This window comes from Gadus morhua, chromosome 18 (genome assembly GCF_902167405.1).
Source record: "Gadus morhua chromosome 18, gadMor3.0, whole genome shotgun sequence".
NCBI lineage: Eukaryota > Metazoa > Chordata > Actinopteri > Gadiformes > Gadidae > Gadus > Gadus morhua.
In genome coordinates this window covers 8,538,055-8,557,573 of record NC_044065.1, presented here as the reverse complement: position 1 = coordinate 8,557,573, position 19,519 = coordinate 8,538,055, and the positions used below count along the sequence as shown (strand labels likewise).

The following is a 19,519-nucleotide window of genomic DNA, read 5'->3' as shown; positions in this document are numbered from 1 at the left end:
GTCTGCAGGCGTCCTGTTCCTCCAGCTGGGGGAGGAGACCCGGCGGGTCCACCTGACCCATGAGCTCACCTCCCTGGACACACTGAGGGCTCTCATCGTGCACATGTTCCCCCAGAGGCTCACTATGGCCATGCTGAGGTAATGCTTACACTGCTGTACTACTACTCTACCACTAATAGGACTGATGCTATAACAGTGCACATGTTCCCCCACTGACCCAGTGACCACGTTTACAATAATAATTGTTTTATTTCTACTAATACTAGTACTAATGCTAATACACCTCTCTGGACTGTCCTGCAGTAGTCAGTACTATATGTAACGCTACATTATGGTCTGTCCTACATTATTCACTACTACATGTAATGCTACATTATGGTCTGTCCTGCATTATTCACTACTACATGTAATGCTACATTATGGTCTGTCCTACATTATTCACTACTACGTGTAATGCTACATTATGGTCTGTCCTGCATTATTCACTACTACGTGTAATGCTACATTATGGTCTGTCCTACATTATTCACTACTACGTGTAATGCTACATTATGATCTGTCCTGCATTATTCACTACTACATGTAATGCTACATTATGGTCTGTCCTACATTATTCCCTACTACTACATGTAATGCTAAATTATGGTCTGTCCTACATTATTCACTACTACATGTAATGCTACATTATGGTCTGTCCTACATTATTCACTACTACGTGTAATGCTACATTATGGTCTGTCCTACATTATTCACTACTACGTGTAATGCTACATTATGGTCTGTCCTACATTATTCACTACTACGTGTAATGCTCCAGTACCGTCCGTCCTGCATTATAGAGGCAGCTCTCTCTGTACTACCACAGTACTGCAATACTACTGTGCTCTACTGTCTGTGTACTGCCACGGTACTGCAGTACTACTGTGCTCCACTGACGTACGGCGTGTACGTTGGTGTCCAGGTGTCCCAGCACGGCGCTGCTCATCAAGGACGAGACGCGGAACGTGTTCTACGAGCTGGAGGACCCGCGCGACGTCCAGGACCGCTGCGTCATCAAGATCTACTGCAAGGAGCCCGTCTACGGCTCCTACCAGGCCAGCCCCCACATCTCCAACGGGGACATAAGGGTACTACGCGCATCACTTCCTGTTTCCTGTCCCTGGGGAGACTCTCCCAGATGCTACTCGCTTATCTGACCCAGGGGATCGACCCTTGCAGTCTGCATATATAATGACAAATAATAGATAATAGAATAGATATATAGATTTTTTTTTAAATTGTAATGTCACAGCCCTTAGTTTGAAGACCACACAATACTCAATCAATACCTTCTTTTGTTTAAAACTTGTATTGTTGATGGTAATGCTATGATGTCATATAAGTGTCGAGGATTCCACTCAGACCTCCTTCTGATTTAAAAACCAAACAAACAATTATGGAAATCATTATTCCCCAGATACCAAGAGCTTAAATGTGTGTCTTATGCTTATGAGTTATGACATCACTTATTGACTTTCTTACAACCTAATTTTACTTAAACAGTTTTGCTTGTTATTTAAACAGTTGTGCTTGGTACCCATTGCACTCATACTTGTCCTCGGAAAGAGGGATCCCTCTTCTGTGTCCCTTCTCAAGGTTTCTTCCTCGATAATTACAGGAGGTTGTCAGACCGCTGAGGGTTGGGAGGGGGGGGGGGGGGGTTGTATAATGTGTTGTGTGTTGAGGCCCTATGAGACCGGGACTGGGATTCAGGGGAAACGCAAACAGCACTCACTTGACTTTGCTGGTAACTAGACGTGATCCAAGCTGACACGGACGCCAACTGGGACAGCCCCCCGGCTCAGCTCATCATAAGCTGCTGCTCGCTTCACATCACCGTCAGGCCACAGGATCCCTGCTGTGTCACCTCCTTCCATACAAACTGCATCCATGTGTCTCCGGCCATACTAACCTGCGTCCATGCTAACCTCCATCCATACGTCTCTGTTCCATACTAACCTCCATCCATACGTCTCTGTTCCATACTAACCTCCATCCATACGTCTCTGTTCCATACTAACCTCCATCCATACGTCTCTGTTCCATACTAACCTCCATCCATACGTCTCTGTTCCATACTAACCTCCATCCATACGTCTCTGTTCCATACTAACCTCCATCCATACGTCTCTGTTCCATACTAACCTCCATCCATACGTCTCTGTTCCATACTAACCTCCATCCATACGTCTCTGTTCCATACTAACCTCCATCCATACTAACCTCCATCCATACATCTCTGTTCCATACTAACCTCCATCCATACGTCTCTGTTCCATACTAACCTCCATCCATACGTCTCCTTCCATTCTGACCTCCGTACGTACGTCTCTGTTTATGCCTCTAGCGTCGACTGGGTTTGTGTTTACCCTGCCCTGGTTTGTCTCACTCACCTATTGGGCTGTGTTGTAGCTGTGTTGTAGCTGTGTTGTAGCTGTGTTGTAGCTGTGTTGTAGCTGTGTTGTAGCTGTGTCGTCTTCTTTATTTCGTTGTGATGCTTCATAGTGGAGATGGATGGAGGGATCAGTGGAGGTATAGAAGCCCTCACTGTCTTCCTGTGGCCATTGTGTGTGTGTGTGTGTGTGTGTGTGTGTGTGTGTGTGTGTGTGTGTGTGTGTGTGTGTGTGTGTGTGTGTGTGTGTGTGTGTGTGTGTGTGTGTGTTTGTGTGTGTGTTTGCATCTGTGCATCTGTGTTTTCAGTATGTGTGTGTGTGCATGTGTTTGTCTGCATGTCTGTGCATTTATCTGTGTTTGTGTGTGCATTATTGATGTGTGTGTCTGTGTCTGTGTTTGTTTTTCAGTGTGTGTGATTGTATGTGTATGGGTTTGTCTGTGTGTGTGTATGTGTGTGTGTTCATCAGTCTTTGTGTGTATGGAATTGTGTGTGTGTGTGTGTGTGTGTGTGTGTGTGTGTGTGTGTGTGTGTGTGTGTGTGTGTGTGTGTGTGTGTGTGTGTGTGTGTGTGTGTGTGTGTGTGTGTGTATGATTTGCAGCTGTCTACTGAGCTCTGGAGGTCATCTATCTCATCTCTGTCTCTGTGCACATCTGGTGCAGGTGTCACGAGCGGCCGTCAGCTTGTGTTTTACTGCCTCATCAACGGCTTACCTTGACACACACCCGTCACATGTGGCGGTCAGGTCACACACACTCATGTACACAGGCCTTCACATGTGGCAGTGTGTGTGTACAATAATTTGTGCGTGTGTGTGTTCAGATTGATATATATTATATATAAATTGTCTCCTGACAGTGGTAGCATCAGTTCGTCCTGGCTTCTAATTTAATGAGAGGAGGGGCTGGTGTGTTGTGATTGGCTGAGATGAGGGGCTGGTGCGTTGGGATTGGCTGAGAGGAGAGGGTGAAGGGTCTCTTGAGAGGGATATTAATTCAGCAGCATCAGGACCAGAACTACCTGGAAAGGACATCCTCTGACTACACAGACAGGAGATGCTGCTGTAGGCCCCCGGCGACGGTTGCTAAGAGACAAGCCGGCAGATGATGTCATGAGTGTATAAGGGGCTTTTGTAAAAGACTGGAGGGTGATTATGGAGAAATAGCCGCTTATCTTGCCAGAGGGGGTTACAGTCTTCTGTATCTCTGCCTTCTCTAGTATTTTCTCTTCTATCTCGCTCTGTTTTCTCTCATTCTCTTTTCTCTTCCTCTGTCTCTCTCCCTCGGTCTCCCTCTCCTTTCTGTATATCTTCTCTCTCTTTCTCTACCTCTATCTATCTATTCTCTTCATCATATCACATTTCTTTACCCTTCAGGGTCAAATGTTAAGTACTTTTTATTGATTCTGGGTTAATCCTGGGAAGTAATTGGAGAGTTGTAGATTACACTACTCAGTTAAAGGTTTACATAATCAGAGTTAAACTCTGCTCTAGTGTTGAGCAAGCAGGACGGCAATCAGTTAACTCCCAAACAAACACAATAATCTCTGCCAATTTCCTAGAATGGAGCCAAAGCGGTCAAGGTTAAACTCTTCTAGCCGTCTGGCTAGCATCGCGCTAAAGCAGCATCAAGCATGAACCAGGAATAGAACCAGGGGGTTGAGTGTAGCGTCATGCTGACCTGTGTGTGTGTGTGTGTGTGTGTGTGTGTGTGTGTGTGTGTGTGTGTGTGTGTGTGTGTGTGTGTGTGTGTGTGTGTGTGTGTGTGTGTGTGTGTGTGTGTGTGTGTGTGTGTGTGCTTCCTCCTCCCCCCACAGAGGGAGATGGTGTACGCCCCTCAAGACTCTCCGCCCGGCCGCCGGCTAAGCACCGCCCCCATCTCCGCCCCACACACTAACCCCGCCTCCGCCTCCCCCCCGCAGGGCTCCCCGGCCCGGGCCCGCCTCCTGTACAGCAGCGGGGGAGGGGGAGGGGGGAACCGCCCCTCCTCCTACGCGGGCCCCGCCCACCACCACACCCACTCGCTGCCTCACCCCCACGCCCCCCACTCCCACTCCCACCACGCCTCCCCCCTCCACCCCCAGCCCGCCTTCTGCCCCTCCCCCAGCGCCATCCTGGAGCGCCGCGACGTCAAGCCCGACGAGGAGGTGGGCGGCGGCTCCCGGGGCATGATGCTCCTGCGGGGGGAGGAGCGAGGAGGAGGAGGGGGCGGAGCCATCTACGCAGACCCCTACTCCCTGGGGCCCGACCCTGGCCGCCTCGGCCACGCAGGGAACCCGCACTCGCAACTTCCTGTGGTGCGGGCCGACCCGTACGGCTCGCTGTACCGCCGGGGGGGAGGGGGAGGGGGGGGCGGCCCCCCCGCCGGCTCGGTGCGCTCCCTCACCTCCTACTCGGCGGCGGCGCTGCAGGGGGAGCTGATGGAGAGCGCCCTCTACAGGCCGGGAGGCCCGCTGTACGGCGACACCTACGCCGCCTCCATGCTGGCGGCGGGCTTCCGGGTCCCGCCCCCCGCCTCGCCGCAGAAGATGCCCGACCTCAGGGAGCCGTACGGGGGGGGCACGCTGCCGGGCCGGGGGTCCCCGGGCCGCCAGGGTCTGCGGAGGGGGGAGGCCCCGCCCAGCTCGGGCGGCGTGTTCGACCAGGGCTCCAAGGTCAGGGGCCCGGGGCTGAGCCTGGGGCCCGGGTTGAGTCTGGGACCCGAGCAGCTGTGTCTGATGGGGGGCCCCGGGGGAGACGCGGGGGGGCCCGGCGCCTTCAGCTCCCCGCTGCTGCGCACCGAGACGGAGACCAGGTCAGCTTCTACGCGTTTTGTCTACACGTTGTCTACATGTTGTAGCTCTGTGTCCATAATTAGGTATACATATCATATACATAATATATGATACATGTATCATGTATACACATCACGTATATATACATAATACATGATGGTGACATACTGTATGTGTGTGTGTGTGTGTGTGTGCGCGTGTGTGTGTGTGTGTGTGTGTGTGTGTGTGTGTGTGTGTGTGTGTGTTTGTCAGGGAGCGTATGGAGGTGATGGAGAAGCAGATTGCCAGCCTGACTGGACTGTTGAAGAGCGTTCTGAGCAGAGGACCCGATCAGGAGAGCAAGTAAGACACACACACACACACACACACACACAGACACACACACACACACGTACACACACACACAGACACACACAAACGCACACACACAGACACACACACACAGACACACACACACACACATACACACACACACACACACAAACGCACACACATACACACACACACACATACACACACACACACACACACACACACACACACACACACACACACACACACACACACACACACACACACACACACACACACAGACACACACAAACGCACACACACAGACACACACACACACAGACACACACACACACATACACACACACACACACACACACAAAACGCACACACATACACACACAGACACACACACACACATACACACACAGACACACACACACACACACACAGACACACAGACACACAGACACACAGACACACACACACACACACACACACACACACATACACACACACACACACACACACACACACACAGACACACCCAAAAACACACTGATATCGTCAATTCTTGTTAGCTCTTTAATATCGTATAATATTTGTCTGTTTCAGGGAGAAGGTGGAGACGGCCAGCGAGGACTCTGCGGCTGACGGTAAATATTTACCCAAAACTCACTGCTTTTAGCCATGTAGCTACAGGGCTGTGTAACAAGTGGCTAGGTAACATGTAGCAGATAACCCGATAGCTAAGTAGCGACATTACCTGTAGCAACTTAGCATACATATCTTGGTAGCCACGTAGCACATAGCCACGTAGCTACGTAGCATGGAGATCAGCTCACCTGCTCTGGCGCAGTGCTACTCAGTGTACTTCCTGCTTTGCGTGTTTGCTGCTTCCTGCTTCGCTGCTGTGTAACTGGTCACCGTGCTTCTCGTTTTAGCTGGACGATCAAAAATAAAGAAAGGTAGCTATGAAGTCTCCTAGTGTCTGAAGTCTGCCCCCTGTTTCCCCTCTTCCTCTTCCTGGTATGTGTGTGCTTCTGTGAAGGAACCCCCCTCCCCGACCCCGTTCCACCATTCTCTAGTGTCCTACACTTTGTAACCCTAACCCTTACCCTAACCCTAACCCTAACCCTAACCCTAACCCTGTTCGACCAATCGAAACTTCAAACATCTTAACCATACCAACTCCTTAAACGTCTCATTCTCCTTGTCTCTGTCCAGTGTGGTGGATGTGTCTCACACTGATATATTCTGGTGGTTTTCAAACACAAACGATGAAGCAAATAATGCTTCTGGTTGTGGTTATAGTAATGGTAAGTTGCGGTTAGTGGCAGTTGGGGTGAATGCTTAAAAACTCAACATGAACCTGAACTAAATTCCTGAGCCTAATCTAAAGCCTCGGGCCAATTCACCTGCATCCTTCTTAAGTGGGCTGACAGACTCTTTTGGTCCCCAGATATTACTTAAAACACCGTGCCCAAATAGGCGGTGTGAACGAGGGTTTGGGCAGGAGCGTGTGCTAACAGGGGTTTAGCAAGCCCCGCCGTACCCTGGAGCTAATGCCAGCCTCGGGCTGAAGGCGGCGAACATGTGTGAGCTGTTACTCTGGAGCAGGTCGGGTACGGGGTGTCATCTGATCTCATCTGAATGTGAAGCGCTGCGAGGGTGCAGCTGTGACGGGGAGGTAAACATCGGGCGGAGAGACTGCATACTCGGAGTGACTGCTGAGCAGCTCTCCTCCTCGGTAGAAGTTTCTCAGAAGTCGTAAACCAAGAGAGATGAAGCAGCTCCGGGGGCTGTTATGATGCTCGTTTACCACCTGCTGTGTCCGGAACGCAGCCCCGGAGAAAACTTGAATCCCTGGGTCCTCTTTTTTTCGACGGTGGAAACGGCTTGTTGGAAGTTATCTGTGATGGGTATCTGCTCTCTGTCAGACAGACGGGCTTAAATTGACATGATGCCGCGCTGCAACATAATCCATAGCGCACTAGATCCCGCCGTGCCTGTAAACACTTAGCGGTCGATCTCCCCGAAGGAACCGGGAGACGATCCATCAGACCACTACCGGCCATTGACTGACCTCTGGTCTCGACACTCCTTATGTCTGTTTGTGTTCTGTTGCACGGTGCGTGTGTGTGTCTGAGTGCGGACATGCGCGTGCGTGTGTTTGTGACTCTGCGGCCCTCGTTCTGTCTCTGTGTCTCTGTGTGTGTCTCTCTCTCTCTCTCTGCCTCTCTCTCTGTGTGTGTGTCTCTCTCTCTCTCTCTCTCCCTCTCCCTCTCCCTCTCCCTCTCCCTCTCTCTCTCTCTCTCTCTCTCTCTCTCTCTCTCTCTCTCTCTCTCTCTCTCTCTCTCTCTCTCTGCGTCACTGTAGTCCCTCTCCCCTGCTGCTGCAGTCGTCCTAAACGTCTTGTCCCAAACCTAAAAATGTAAATAGCCAAGTCTGAATTATTAACACCAGTTTGATTATGATAGAAAACCCACTCGATATCAAGTGTAACGAATTGTGAACCAGAAGTGTGGGACGACTGCTGCCATGCGTAACGCTATAGATAAAAACAAAATAGATACTATATAATCATCCCTTCTGAACCAGCCCATAAAACACTGAGTCATGATTCTGCCGTTTGACTGACAGCTCAGACACCCTCGGCTCCCCTGGCCCTGATGCCGCCCCCACCCTCCGGAGCCAACCAGCCAATCACTGTGTCCCGGCTGCAAATGCAGCTCCACCTGCAGGGCCTGCAGCAGAACACCAGCTCCCTGCGCAAGCAGCTCTCCCAGCTGCGCCACATCCAGGTGAGGCGCCGCCATGTGTGGGTGCGTGGACAGATGTGTGGACAGGACTGTGTGTGTGTGTGTGTGTGTGTGTGTGTGTGTGTGTGTGTGTGTGTGTGTGCGTGTGTGTGTGTGTGTGTGTGTGTGTGTGTGTGTGTGTGTCTATAGACACGTGCGTTGACCTGTCTGTGCGTTTGTACGTGTGTGTGTGTGTGTAGTAAGTTGTGTACAAGGTGTGCGAACTGGTGCGTGGCGAGGTTTTGTTGGACCGAGTGTGTGGCCGGCCTAGTCCACATGCTACCCCAGGAGGCGTCACAAGCCACTAACCACGTGGCCCGTGTCCCCCCCCCCCCCCCCCCCCCCGTGCCCCAAAGCTGGAGAACCAGGACGAGGTTCTGTCCTTGCTGAGGCAGACGGAGTCGGAGCTGAGCCTCATGATGCTGGAGGCCATGCGCACCCAGGAGGACCCGCTGCAGAGACAGCGCCTCCTGGTGGAGGAGGAAAGGCTCAAGTACCTCAACCAGCAAGAGCTCCTCATCCAGCAGCTGCAGTGAGTCGCCCCCCCCCCCCCCCCCCCCCCCGCCCCAGCCCCGAGGCCAACGCTGGCTCAGCGGATCTGTTGAACAAACTACCATAATAACCGCGGTCCCGTCTCAACTCTTTCACTGCGCCTCAATACTGATACTTTTTATACTTTTAAATGAGGCCTCAAAATGTATCCCTGCACTGTTTTCTCTTTTCGTGCTTGTACCTTCCAATGCTTTTATTTTGGAAGGTTACCGGGGTCTGTCTCAACCCTTCCACTGCTCCTCAATGATGATACTTTTTATACTTTTAAATGAGGCCTCGAAATGTGTCACGGCACTGTATTCTTTTCAATGCTACCTTCCAATACTTTTATTTAGAATTCGAAGTGACTACCCTCACAGATTTGCAGAACCATTAGTGCAAGCCCAGACGTAGAAACCCACAGGGTAACGTGAGGTGTTTCCACCCTTTATAACTCAGGCTCCACAGCTTGTGTCTCGGACAGGAGGCAATACGGTACACTGTGTGTGTATGTAATCCATCTGTGTGTGTGTGTCTCCCTGCCAGTGATCTGGAACGGTCCGTAGAGGGGCTCCAGAAGAACCTGTCTGTGAACAAGGGCCTGGTGACGGAGCAGGAGGTGGAGAAGAAGAGCATGGAGCTCCGGAGGCTGGGCGAGACCCTCACAGAGCTCAAGAGTCAGTGCATCCCTGTCTTATTACCGTCACCAAGTCTGCATGGAGGGCACTTGGACGGTATTCAGGTCACTATGGCGCAGGTAGGGGTGCGAGAGTAGCTCTCGCTCAAGGGGACCTGCAGGCATCGGGGGTTCGAACCCGGAACCATTCGGATCACCCGAATGTCCGCGTTCTACCTGTAGGTTACCTTGAGCGAGATGCCTCTACCACTGCCGGCTTCTCGTGACTTGTATCTGAACTCACTCCAAGTTGCTCTGGATAAAAGCATCTGCTCAAATAAAGTAGTGATGAGATACTGTAGGATGGGGTAGAAACAGGAGGAGGGACTAAGACTGGATGTGTATCGTCCCTCTGGATTTGATCTGATGGTAGTATGTAGAGATGGTATCAATGTTTGCATTTCACATTAACATTCTGATATTAATTAGTCTTTTCATCCGAAGAGCCCGGCACGTGACGATGAGAATTACAGCACACAACTTAAAAAGTGTAATCATTTTTGTTTGTTTTTAAAGTGGTTAAAAATTCATGTTATTCATGGTGTGAATATTACACCCACTGGCGACTGTGTCAAACCTCTTTAAAATCACACCCTAAACTGCAGTTCACCCTTGCACATGAATAAATCATACACATACCCACAATGCAACAGGGCCGGGGAAAGGGATGCCACTGTGTTTTCCAGGTGAGGCTGAAGTCGCTCATTCATATTCATGAGTGACACCTTTAATTGTGGCAGGTTACAGCGTTGTTTAGGCCTCCTGTCTGTCAGTGACTGCAAGCGCATCCTCAGATCATGAATATTCATGAGCTGAGGTCTTTTATTAGAATACCGTCTGCCATTTGTCCACTCCTGTCTGCTTGGTGTCTGTCAGACTCCTCCCTCTCCCTCTGAACTCTTCTTCCTCTCATCCGATGAACGTCAGAACGTTCTACTTCACCTTTAACTCAGCCAGCACACGTCCTCCTTACCTGTCTGCTCGTCTCTCCTCGTCTGTCCTCCTCTCTCCCCCTTCCCTTATCCGTTGTTAAGTCCCCGTTTCACGAGGCTCTACTGTGTCACTTTATATTCTATTTCTCTTGGTTCTCCTGTGTTTCCATAGGTGCCACTATACAGTATTTCTGTCCGTTTCATTCTTTGTTCTGATGTGTGTCCATTGGTCGTACTACAAGGTATTTACGACATATTCATTTCGCTAAGGAGCGGGTAGAGCTCAGAGCATCTTGTTCCAGGATGCCTACAGGTACACTGAACTCAGCGCCTTCCCAGTAGACGACCCTGCCCCTTACCGCTGTCTTCTGCTCCGTACCCACTATAGACCAGTTCCCCAGCCTGCAGAGCAAGATGCGGGTGGTGCTTCGAGTGGAGGTGGAGGCGGTGAAGTTCCTGAAGGAGGAGCCTCACAGGCTGGACGCGCTGCTGAAGAGATGTAGCAGCATGACCGATACACTGTCCTCGCTGCGCAGGTACCCCCCCCCCGCCCCCCCACCCAAACACACACACACACACACACACACACACACACACACACACACACACACACACACACACACACACACACACACACACACACACACACACACACACACACACACACACACACACACACACACACACAGCTACACTCACACAACCACAGTCACCCTTACGCAACCACAACGAACCCCCCACACACAACCACACCAAAAGAAGTACACACACACACACACACCACAACCCCAGCGAAAACACATCACAGAAACACACCAGCTATTGATAACAATTAAGGGTGAATGATTCTGCTGCTTAGGACTATACGTCACTCCGGCTAGCACTAGCGCCAACTAGCATTAGCTCTGTGGCTACTGGCTCCGGCTAGCAATAGCTCTGGCTAGCACTAGCTTTATCCTTGCGGATAAAGCGGTAGCTCCAGCTAGCTCTGATGGCGTGCTGTGTGGGGTCAGTGTGTTGTATCCCCACTGTACGTACAGACAGGTGAGCGACGGCGTGTGGAAGGGTCCCGACAGCCTCTCCAAGAGGTCGGAGGTCGCGGGCCAGGGTCCTGACCTGGACATCCTCAACAGCCCGCCCCTGAGCCTGAGCGACCTGAGCGGCGGCGGCGGTGTCGGGGGGCTGGCCAACTGGATGCCCGGGCTGGGGGGCGAGGCGGACAGGTCCGGTCCGGACCAGGACCCCCTGATGAGCTTCAGGGCCCGGGTCCTGGAAGAGCTGCCCACCCGCCGGCCGGGGGACAAGAGCGTCTCGGCCGAAGTCCGTCTGGTAAACACCCTGTCTGTCCGTCTTGAGCTGTGTTATAGTCTTTTATATTTCTGTGTTTTCTGTGTTTATAAATCTATATTTAACTTATATGTGTATACTGGGGGAGAAGCCGGCCAGTCTATATTCATATATGTTAATGTTATTTATGTTATGTATATATTGCATAAATATGTAAAATGTTATATATGTTATGATATACATGTTATAATATATGTGTATTATATATATGTGTGTGTATATGTGTGTGTGTGTAGGCAGCAGAGCGTGACTGGGAGGAGAAGCGGGCCAGCCTCACCCAGTTCAGCGCCCAGGACATCAACCGGCTGCTGGAGGAGACCCAGGCCGAGCTGCTCAAGGCCCTGCCCGACCTGGAGCTGGCCGCCAGGCACGTCTCCAAGCCCGTGGTGCCCCCCAAGCCCCACATCACCATGGCGATGACCTCCAACTCGGCCACGCCCACGGCTCAGGCCCCGCCCCCCAATGCACAGGCGGCGTCCCCCGGCGGCGGGGGCGGGGACTCCGGGCCCGGCAAGGTGCAGCTCGCCGCCCAGAAGCTCAACAACATGGAGGGCACGGGCTCCCGCCGCGGCTCCAGTGAGTGGTCCGCGTCACGCTCACACGTTGTTAAAGGCTCCGACCGCTGGGGTCACAGGGGCCAGTCTGGGCCAAGAGAGAACCCTAAATGGTGCTTTTCGGTTTGACATTAATGAATGTAAATGAATTGATCAAAATGTGATGGTTAACACTTAACTGGTGGAGCCAACCAGTAAGTGGCCCTGAAAAGACTCTTTTCCACTCATTCAGCTGTACCTCAAATTTCTGTCACAATGTCTGTGTGTTTATGTGTGTGTGTATTGATGTGTGTGTTTATGTGTGTGTGTTTATGTGTGTGTGACTGGATTTGTGTCTTTATGTTAGTGTGTCTTGATGTGTGTGTTTATGTGTGTTTGTCTGGAAGTGTGTGTTGATGTGTGTTTGTGTCTTGATGTGTGTGTTCATGTGTGTGTCTTGATGTGTGTGTTTATGTGTGTGTGTGTCTTGATGTTTATGTTCATGTGTGTCTTGATGTGTGTGCTTATGTGTGTGTGTCTTGAAGTGTGTGTTTATTTGTGGTTGTCTTGATGTTTGTGTTCATGTGTGTGTCTTGATGTGTGTGCTTATGTGTGTGTTTTCCAGCTGAGCTGACCGTAGGACGCTACCGAACAGAGAAGCCCTCCAAGTCTCCGCCCCCCCCCCCCCCTCGCCGCAGCTTCCCGTCGGCCCACGGGATAACAACCAATCGCACCGGAGAACTCATCCTCACCCCTAAGACGGCCAAGGTACCCTAACCCTGACCCTTGACCCCTAACCCTGTTCTTAAATCTGACCCTTGACCCTGAAAAGACAAGATAGAGGGAAGGATTCCGGAGGGAGGGATGTGAGTTTCAGTAAAATGTTCCGGATATCGCTTTGTCAATTTCCTCATCAAAAATCTCATGTCTATGTTCTTCTGCTTCTTGCTCTGGAGACTGTGAACTGATGCACACAGCTCGCAGGAAGAAAGATATCGGAAAATATGTTTGGGTAGTAGGAGGGAACAAAGCAGACGGGATTTAGCCGATATTAATCCATCTTGTAGACTAGTCTTTACTTGGTCTTTATTAGTAGCACTTCTACGGTTAGTATTTGGGATTCAATGCTTCTTGTCGGCCATCTTGACACCAACAGGAAGAGGAGGAGCCTATCAAAGCGGTGGTGAAGCTACGGCGAGCGCCCTCCGACGCCCCTCGCCCAGCCTCCACCCCGCCGGTCATCTCCGCCTCCGGAGTCCAAGACGAGGATGACGAGGAGAGGATCCTCGCTGAGCTGGAGGTAGGAGTTCCTCACTGGACCATATCTCCATATCTCTTGTTCTTTCACATTTGGATCATATTATTTTTCCCATTTTTGCCCTGGAGCACTATTCACTAAAGAGGTGTTTATGGTCTTAAAAAAATCCAACACGTTTGGATTATTAGTCTTCAATCAGTCATGTTTTATCTGAATTGATAAAGTTAAAGGTACACAAAAGTTAAAGTTTGACAACCATTCAACTTTCAGTTGAACCTAGAGTTGTATAGAGCAATGAAGCAACTGTGGATCAGTGAGAACCACCCTCCCAACATTTCATCACTGGACACCATATCCAGATGTTTAGAACGTATTTTGTTTGTTGTTTGTGGTGGCAGACTGGACCTGAAGGTATCAGCATGTAAACAAGCCAGTTTGCTTACATGTCAGCGTGCTACCATACCAGTATGCTAACATGTTGACATGCTAACATGCGCACCCAACTCCTCCCCTTCCCTCTCAGATATTTCAGAGAGCTCCTGTTCTGTGTAGTCCCAAACCCAAGGCCCCATTAAGGCCTTCCTGATCCCAGGACAGGTAACATCAACCAGCCTCCATCTATAGTCGGGAGTCTCCTCTTCCACTTCAGCCTAGCTCCTCCTCTTCTCCCACCTGGGACTAAACTCCTCCCCGTTCACCTACCTTGGACAATAACCCTTCCTCTACCTTCACCTGAGACTAAACTCCTCCCCTTCTCCTCCCTTGACTAATCTTCTGCCATTGGCTCACCCTTGGAATAACTCCTACCTTTCTTCTATGTGGGCCTAAACTCCTCCCCCTTCCCACCTGGGACAAAACGCCTTCCCTCTCCCATCTGGGTCTAAACACTAAAAGCGCATTCCTTTCGTACTTAACAGCCATTTTCACAAACTTTGATGGTTACCTTTAACAGACGTACCTAGAAGCTAACCCATTTCATTAGCATTAAAGTTGTACGCAGAATATGGTTTGTAAATGTACAGATTGGTAAGAGATATTAAGTGTATATTTAATGAGAAACAGTACAAATTTTGCATATTAGTAAGAAAGTTAGATAAGTATAGTTAGATAGATAGTTAGAGAGTTTTATACTGTGACGAATATAGATATCTAGTTGCAAAAAAACGGAAGGAATACATGGTAGATTGGAAAAAACAACAATACATAAATGTCAGCCAGCAAAACTCAGGGCCCCTGCCATATTATATCTTGCCACTTTAGTACCCCACACACACACACACACACACACACACACACACACACACACACACACACACACACACACACACACACACACACACACACACACACACACACACACACACACACACACACACACACACGCATAAAAACATCTATAAAACTTATACATACTCACACCTGTGCAGTTGCACACGAAAACTCACAGACGAGCGTACAAGGGTACAAGGACACACACACACACACACACACTCAGACACACACAGAGACACACACAGATACACACACAGACAAACACACAAACTCCAAGCCAAACTTCGCTCAGGCACAACATTCCAATCACAACAAATCAACTGTAAAATCAATATGTCACCCGGTAGAGAGAGTGAGAAAAAAGGGAGTGGGGGGGAGAGTGGGACGTGTGGAGGGGGGAGAGGGCGAGAGAGATAGAGTAGAGAGAGCGAGAGGGTCACACGGGGACACCTCTCCCCCTCCCCCCGCCAGCGTCGTGCCGCACACCCCCAGCCCTCGAAATACACCAGCCAATATTTAATATTTCATTCCCATGTGCTGTAGACTGGAGTAAAACCTACAACTGTGTAGGATTGGATAGGGGGGGGGTGGTGGTTTCATGGCCTAGTTTGTTATTTTTCAGCTATAAATGCTATTCCTCCTCCTCCTCTTCTTCTTTTTTCTCTTCTTCCCCTCAGAGGATAGCTTCTGACATGTCTAACTCTTTGTCTGCGGTAAAACCCAGGAGTAGATTGTAAACATTCGCTGTGATTCTGTTCCCTGTTTGGATGCGAACGCTCTCTCTGTGTCTCGCGTGGTGAGGCGTGATGCAGAGTAATGGTTCATGTTCTGATGGAGGCGGGCGGTATCGCTCTCCGCTGGTAAAGATAGAAGGTGTTCCGGGCGAGTGGTCGTGACCTCCCGGACCTCGCCTGTGGCAGAACGTTGCCTCAGCGATAAGGAGTCTCAGATGACAGGAAGGTCACTCCCAAGGAGCAGGGAAGATAGTTTCTCGCCGGACGACGTTTGTGCTATGTCAAAGTTTGATCTTATTACGGCTGCCTTTTGGCTCGGCCCTCGACTTATTAAAGAGGGCTAGGGGGTGATTCCCTGACTTACCAAGATTTGAGGGAACAAAGTGGATGTGTATCGTTAAATCGTCTTAAATATCTTAACCCTTAAGGTGAGCCAAAACCAAGACGTAATTGATGGACCAGTATGTGTGTGTTTCTTCAATTGTGTGCGTGTGTGTCCCTAAAATGACCTCTCAAAATGTTGTAAACCTTTGACCATGTTTGACCATTCGATTCTCTGAAGACACAAACTCTTCAATCTACCACCTCATCTTGGTGATCTTAGCGTTCAGGGTCTTACACTTGAAATAACTAGCTGCATGTCTTCCTGCTTCCAGAATGCTAGTATGGCCCCGGGGCCAGCAAAGGGCCCCCAGCCCACCGTGGCTGCCCGCCTCAAGAACCTCCAGCAGGGGAGCCTGGAGCGACCCAACAAGACCCGCAAGCAGAAGGAGGACTTCTCCTCAAAGAGCCCCGGGCAGCAGCAGGTATTCCACTTCTGAGACAACAGTACCACCGCCTGGACTTACCGTCTGGCCCGCCTCCTCCAGACTTCCCCAGGAAACAAGTGACAAAAACACACAGGAGACGCCTGCGGAAAATGGCGACGAGGTGAAAAAAAAGAAGAAAAAGATTCTCAAGAGCACTTATCGATGTGAGTTTTCGGTATTTCAGTTACTGGATCTAAAAACTAGCTTGCGTAGAGAACAAGTTTTGTTGTACAATAATGTCGGTGTCTTGCTTTTTCCCAGAGGAAGCTGTTGGTTGTGTTTGTGACAGATTAAGCTAGCTGTACCACAATAAGTAACTTTAGCGCATCGTTTAACCTCCAGCGTCAGCCTATAGCCTCTGAACTGGAAAACACAGCAAGTCAAACTAACGATTATCCATATCCACATAATACCTTCATCCTCCTCCTCCTCCTCCTCCTCCTCCTCCTCCTCCCCAATTATATCTAACACCAGTAGGTGGAATCAACGGTGCTCGATAGTTAAGATGGTGGGTTTATTTTCTACACATAAACCGTTTTGAGCCCTAATGGGGACTGGTTTAATGAGGACCACAGCCTGAAGACAGCCCTGATGTCTTTACCGTCTGTACATGGCCTCTATAGAAGGACTCCGAGAACACTCCACCATAGATTGTGTTATATCAAACAAAGTGTGTTTGATCGAAATCTATGTTAAGGCGAACACGTGTTAAACAACAATATTATACCAAATATTAGAGAAGATCCAACAGAGAGATGTGATGCTTGAATAGATGTTGAGAGAAGAATGAGGGATGGACGGTTGAGCTTCAAGCAACACCGATAGAAAGGGGGAGCGGTTCCAATCCATTCCAGGATATCAGCCAAAATAAGTTGTGGGTCAATAGTGGCAATAAGAGTTTACATCACGGCTTGATGGCCATCATTCCCCCCCCAAAGTCAACTTAATCATCTAACACCCAGACTACCTTCCCACTGTCGGATACATCCCCTGGAAAAACCCACGCACACTTGGCTCCGACGTCCGAGAAGCACAACATAACGCATGAAAGTAGCCAATGGGAACCCGTGACCTTGACGACCGACCCAATTTAGAATCCTATGTCCAACAGATGTTGCCATCTGGTGAGCTGACTGTGATCCGTAAAAGATCGACCTGCCCAGAGCTAGCCCTCTGCTGGGAACAGGCTGGAGACCAAATGAGACGGTACGAGCTTATAAAGCCCACTCAGACCCTGCTCTCCCAAAAACCTCCTCCCGACCTCCTCCTCAGCTCCCCTAACCTGGTATATCGGGACACCCACCACCCTTCCATCCATCTATCTATGCATCTTGGTTCCATCCACCCATGCATCCACCCATCCATCCACCCATGCATCAACCCTATCAAACCCATCCACCCATCTAGTGTATCTGTATTCTATGAAAGCTGACGCAGTCTGTCAGGTCTCAGTGTCACTGCGTCGCGACAAACCCGCACGCCCTCTGTTTCTGTCCCTAGAAGCGTCTTCAGTCTTTGTGAATCTCTCCGAGCATGTCGGCTGTAGAGGCTAACGCCCATGCCTAGCCAGTGTCCCCAGAGGCCGGATCACGGAGCAAAAACACAGCTGGAGAACGTTTGCTCTGTCTCTGCTGAGCCCTCTAAGCCCCTGAGACTCTTTCAGACACTGTTGTGTGGGTCTGACATCCTCGTGCAAATGACTGTGTAACTGAGATTAGCTGGTAGCACTGAGGCTACAAGTTAGAGCCTAGGTTGGCTGGAAAAACTGGGGCTAACTGTTAGCGCTGATGTTCGCTGGTAGCACTGAGTCTAGTTGTTTAGCGCTGAGGTTAGCTGGAAGCACCGATGATAGCTGAAAACAAGGAGGCTAGCCGTAAGCACTGAGGATAGCTGTCGGCTCTGAGGCTAGCTGTAAGCGCTGAGGCTAGCTGTTAGCTCTGAGGTTAGCTAGCACTGAGGTCAGTTATCTGGTAAATCTTAGCTGCAAATTCTTCTCATCTTCAACCCTCCCGCCCCTCCTCTCTGCACTGTCTAGCTTTCAATACTCTTCCTCCCCCTTTATCTTCCCTCCTCACCCTCTTCCTCTCCTCCTCCTCCTCCTCTGCTCTTCCTCCCTCTCTCTCTTCATCTTCTGCACATCCTCTCCTCCTCCTCCTCTCTATCCTCTACTCGGCTTCAGAACTCTACTCAGTTTTAACTATCCATCTCCCATACTCTTTCCTCCATTAGCTATAGAGAGGAAGAGAGAAGGGGGAGAGAGAGAGAGGTAGGGAGAGAGCTGAATCAGGACAGATAGCCTGTGGAAATACTTTTGACAGCAGAGTCCCAAACATAAAAGCATCACTACATTGTTCTGCTTATATAGTCTCTCTCTCCACAACGCACTTTCTCTCTCTCTCTTTTCTTTTTCTTTGTCTCGCTCTCTTTGTCGGTGTGTGTGTGTGTGTGTGTGTGTGTGTGTGTGTGTGTGTGTGTGTGTGTGTGTGTGTGTGTGTGTGTGTGTGTGTGTGTGTGTGTGTGTGTCTCTCTCTCTCTCTCTCTCTCTCTCTCTCTCTCTCTCTCTCTCTCTCTCTCTCTGTCTCTGTCTCTGTCTCTGTCTCTCCCTCCCTCTCGGCATCTCTCATTCTGATGCACCAAGCTTCCCCAGTGGCCAATAAGGAGACAGAAGCACAGAATTTTATCACACAAACAAACACACACACACACACACACACACACACACACACACACACACACACACACACACACACACACACACACACACACACACACACACTCCATGGTTTCTTGGTTTAGTGTTTGCGTCTCTTTTCTCTTTTCTCTTCCTCCTCGCTCACCTTCTGTTCCCCCTTGAAGCAGAGCTGAAATGTATTCTCTCCTACTCCTCCTCTTTTTCCTCCATCCCTTCTCTTCTTCACTTCCTTCTCCTCTGCTGCTCTTTCCCTCTTCTTCTCCTGTTCCCCTGATCCATTTCACCCCTCCTCTCCTTCACTCCTTCACTCCTCCTCCTCCTCCTCCTCCTCCTCCTCCTCCTCCTCCTCCTCCTCCTCCTCCTCCTCCTTTACCTTCTATTCAAAAACCAATGGGCAGCTATGTTGGGAAGCAACTACCATTCAGGGTTTGCTGTCTCAT

The 19,519-nt window shown here is 50.1% G+C and overlaps 1 protein-coding gene across 4 annotated transcripts in view; it reads left to right on the top strand.

Moving 5' to 3' along the window:
* Positions 1-18,833, top strand: part of LOC115531332 (SRC kinase signaling inhibitor 1) — a 33,119-nt gene extending 14,286 nt beyond the window's left edge. Inside the window, exons 4-18 of one of the 4 annotated variants that reach the window (XM_030340526.1) lie at positions 9-138; positions 962-1,127; positions 4,247-5,223; positions 5,456-5,545; positions 6,110-6,150; positions 6,439-6,462; positions 8,138-8,298; positions 8,652-8,827; positions 9,373-9,503; positions 10,823-10,970; positions 11,475-11,763; positions 12,018-12,357; positions 12,940-13,082; positions 13,471-13,614; positions 16,235-18,833. In XM_030340526.1, coding sequence (XP_030196386.1) covers positions 9-138; positions 962-1,127; positions 4,247-5,223; positions 5,456-5,545; positions 6,110-6,150; positions 6,439-6,462; positions 8,138-8,298; positions 8,652-8,827; positions 9,373-9,503; positions 10,823-10,970; positions 11,475-11,763; positions 12,018-12,357; positions 12,940-13,082; positions 13,471-13,614; positions 16,235-16,399 — 3,125 coding nt within the window. In that variant the 3' untranslated portion in view covers positions 16,400-18,833. Of the gene's footprint in view, positions 1-8; positions 139-961; positions 1,128-4,246; positions 5,224-5,455; positions 5,546-6,109; positions 6,151-6,438; positions 6,463-8,137; positions 8,299-8,651; positions 8,828-9,372; positions 9,504-10,822; positions 10,971-11,447; positions 11,764-12,017; positions 12,358-12,939; positions 13,083-13,470; positions 13,615-14,095; positions 14,755-16,234 lie in introns of those variants that run through there. The other 3 variants (XM_030340524.1, XM_030340527.1, XM_030340525.1) reach the window with 3 other exon arrangements.
* The last annotated feature ends 686 nt before the right edge of the window (positions 18,834-19,519 follow it).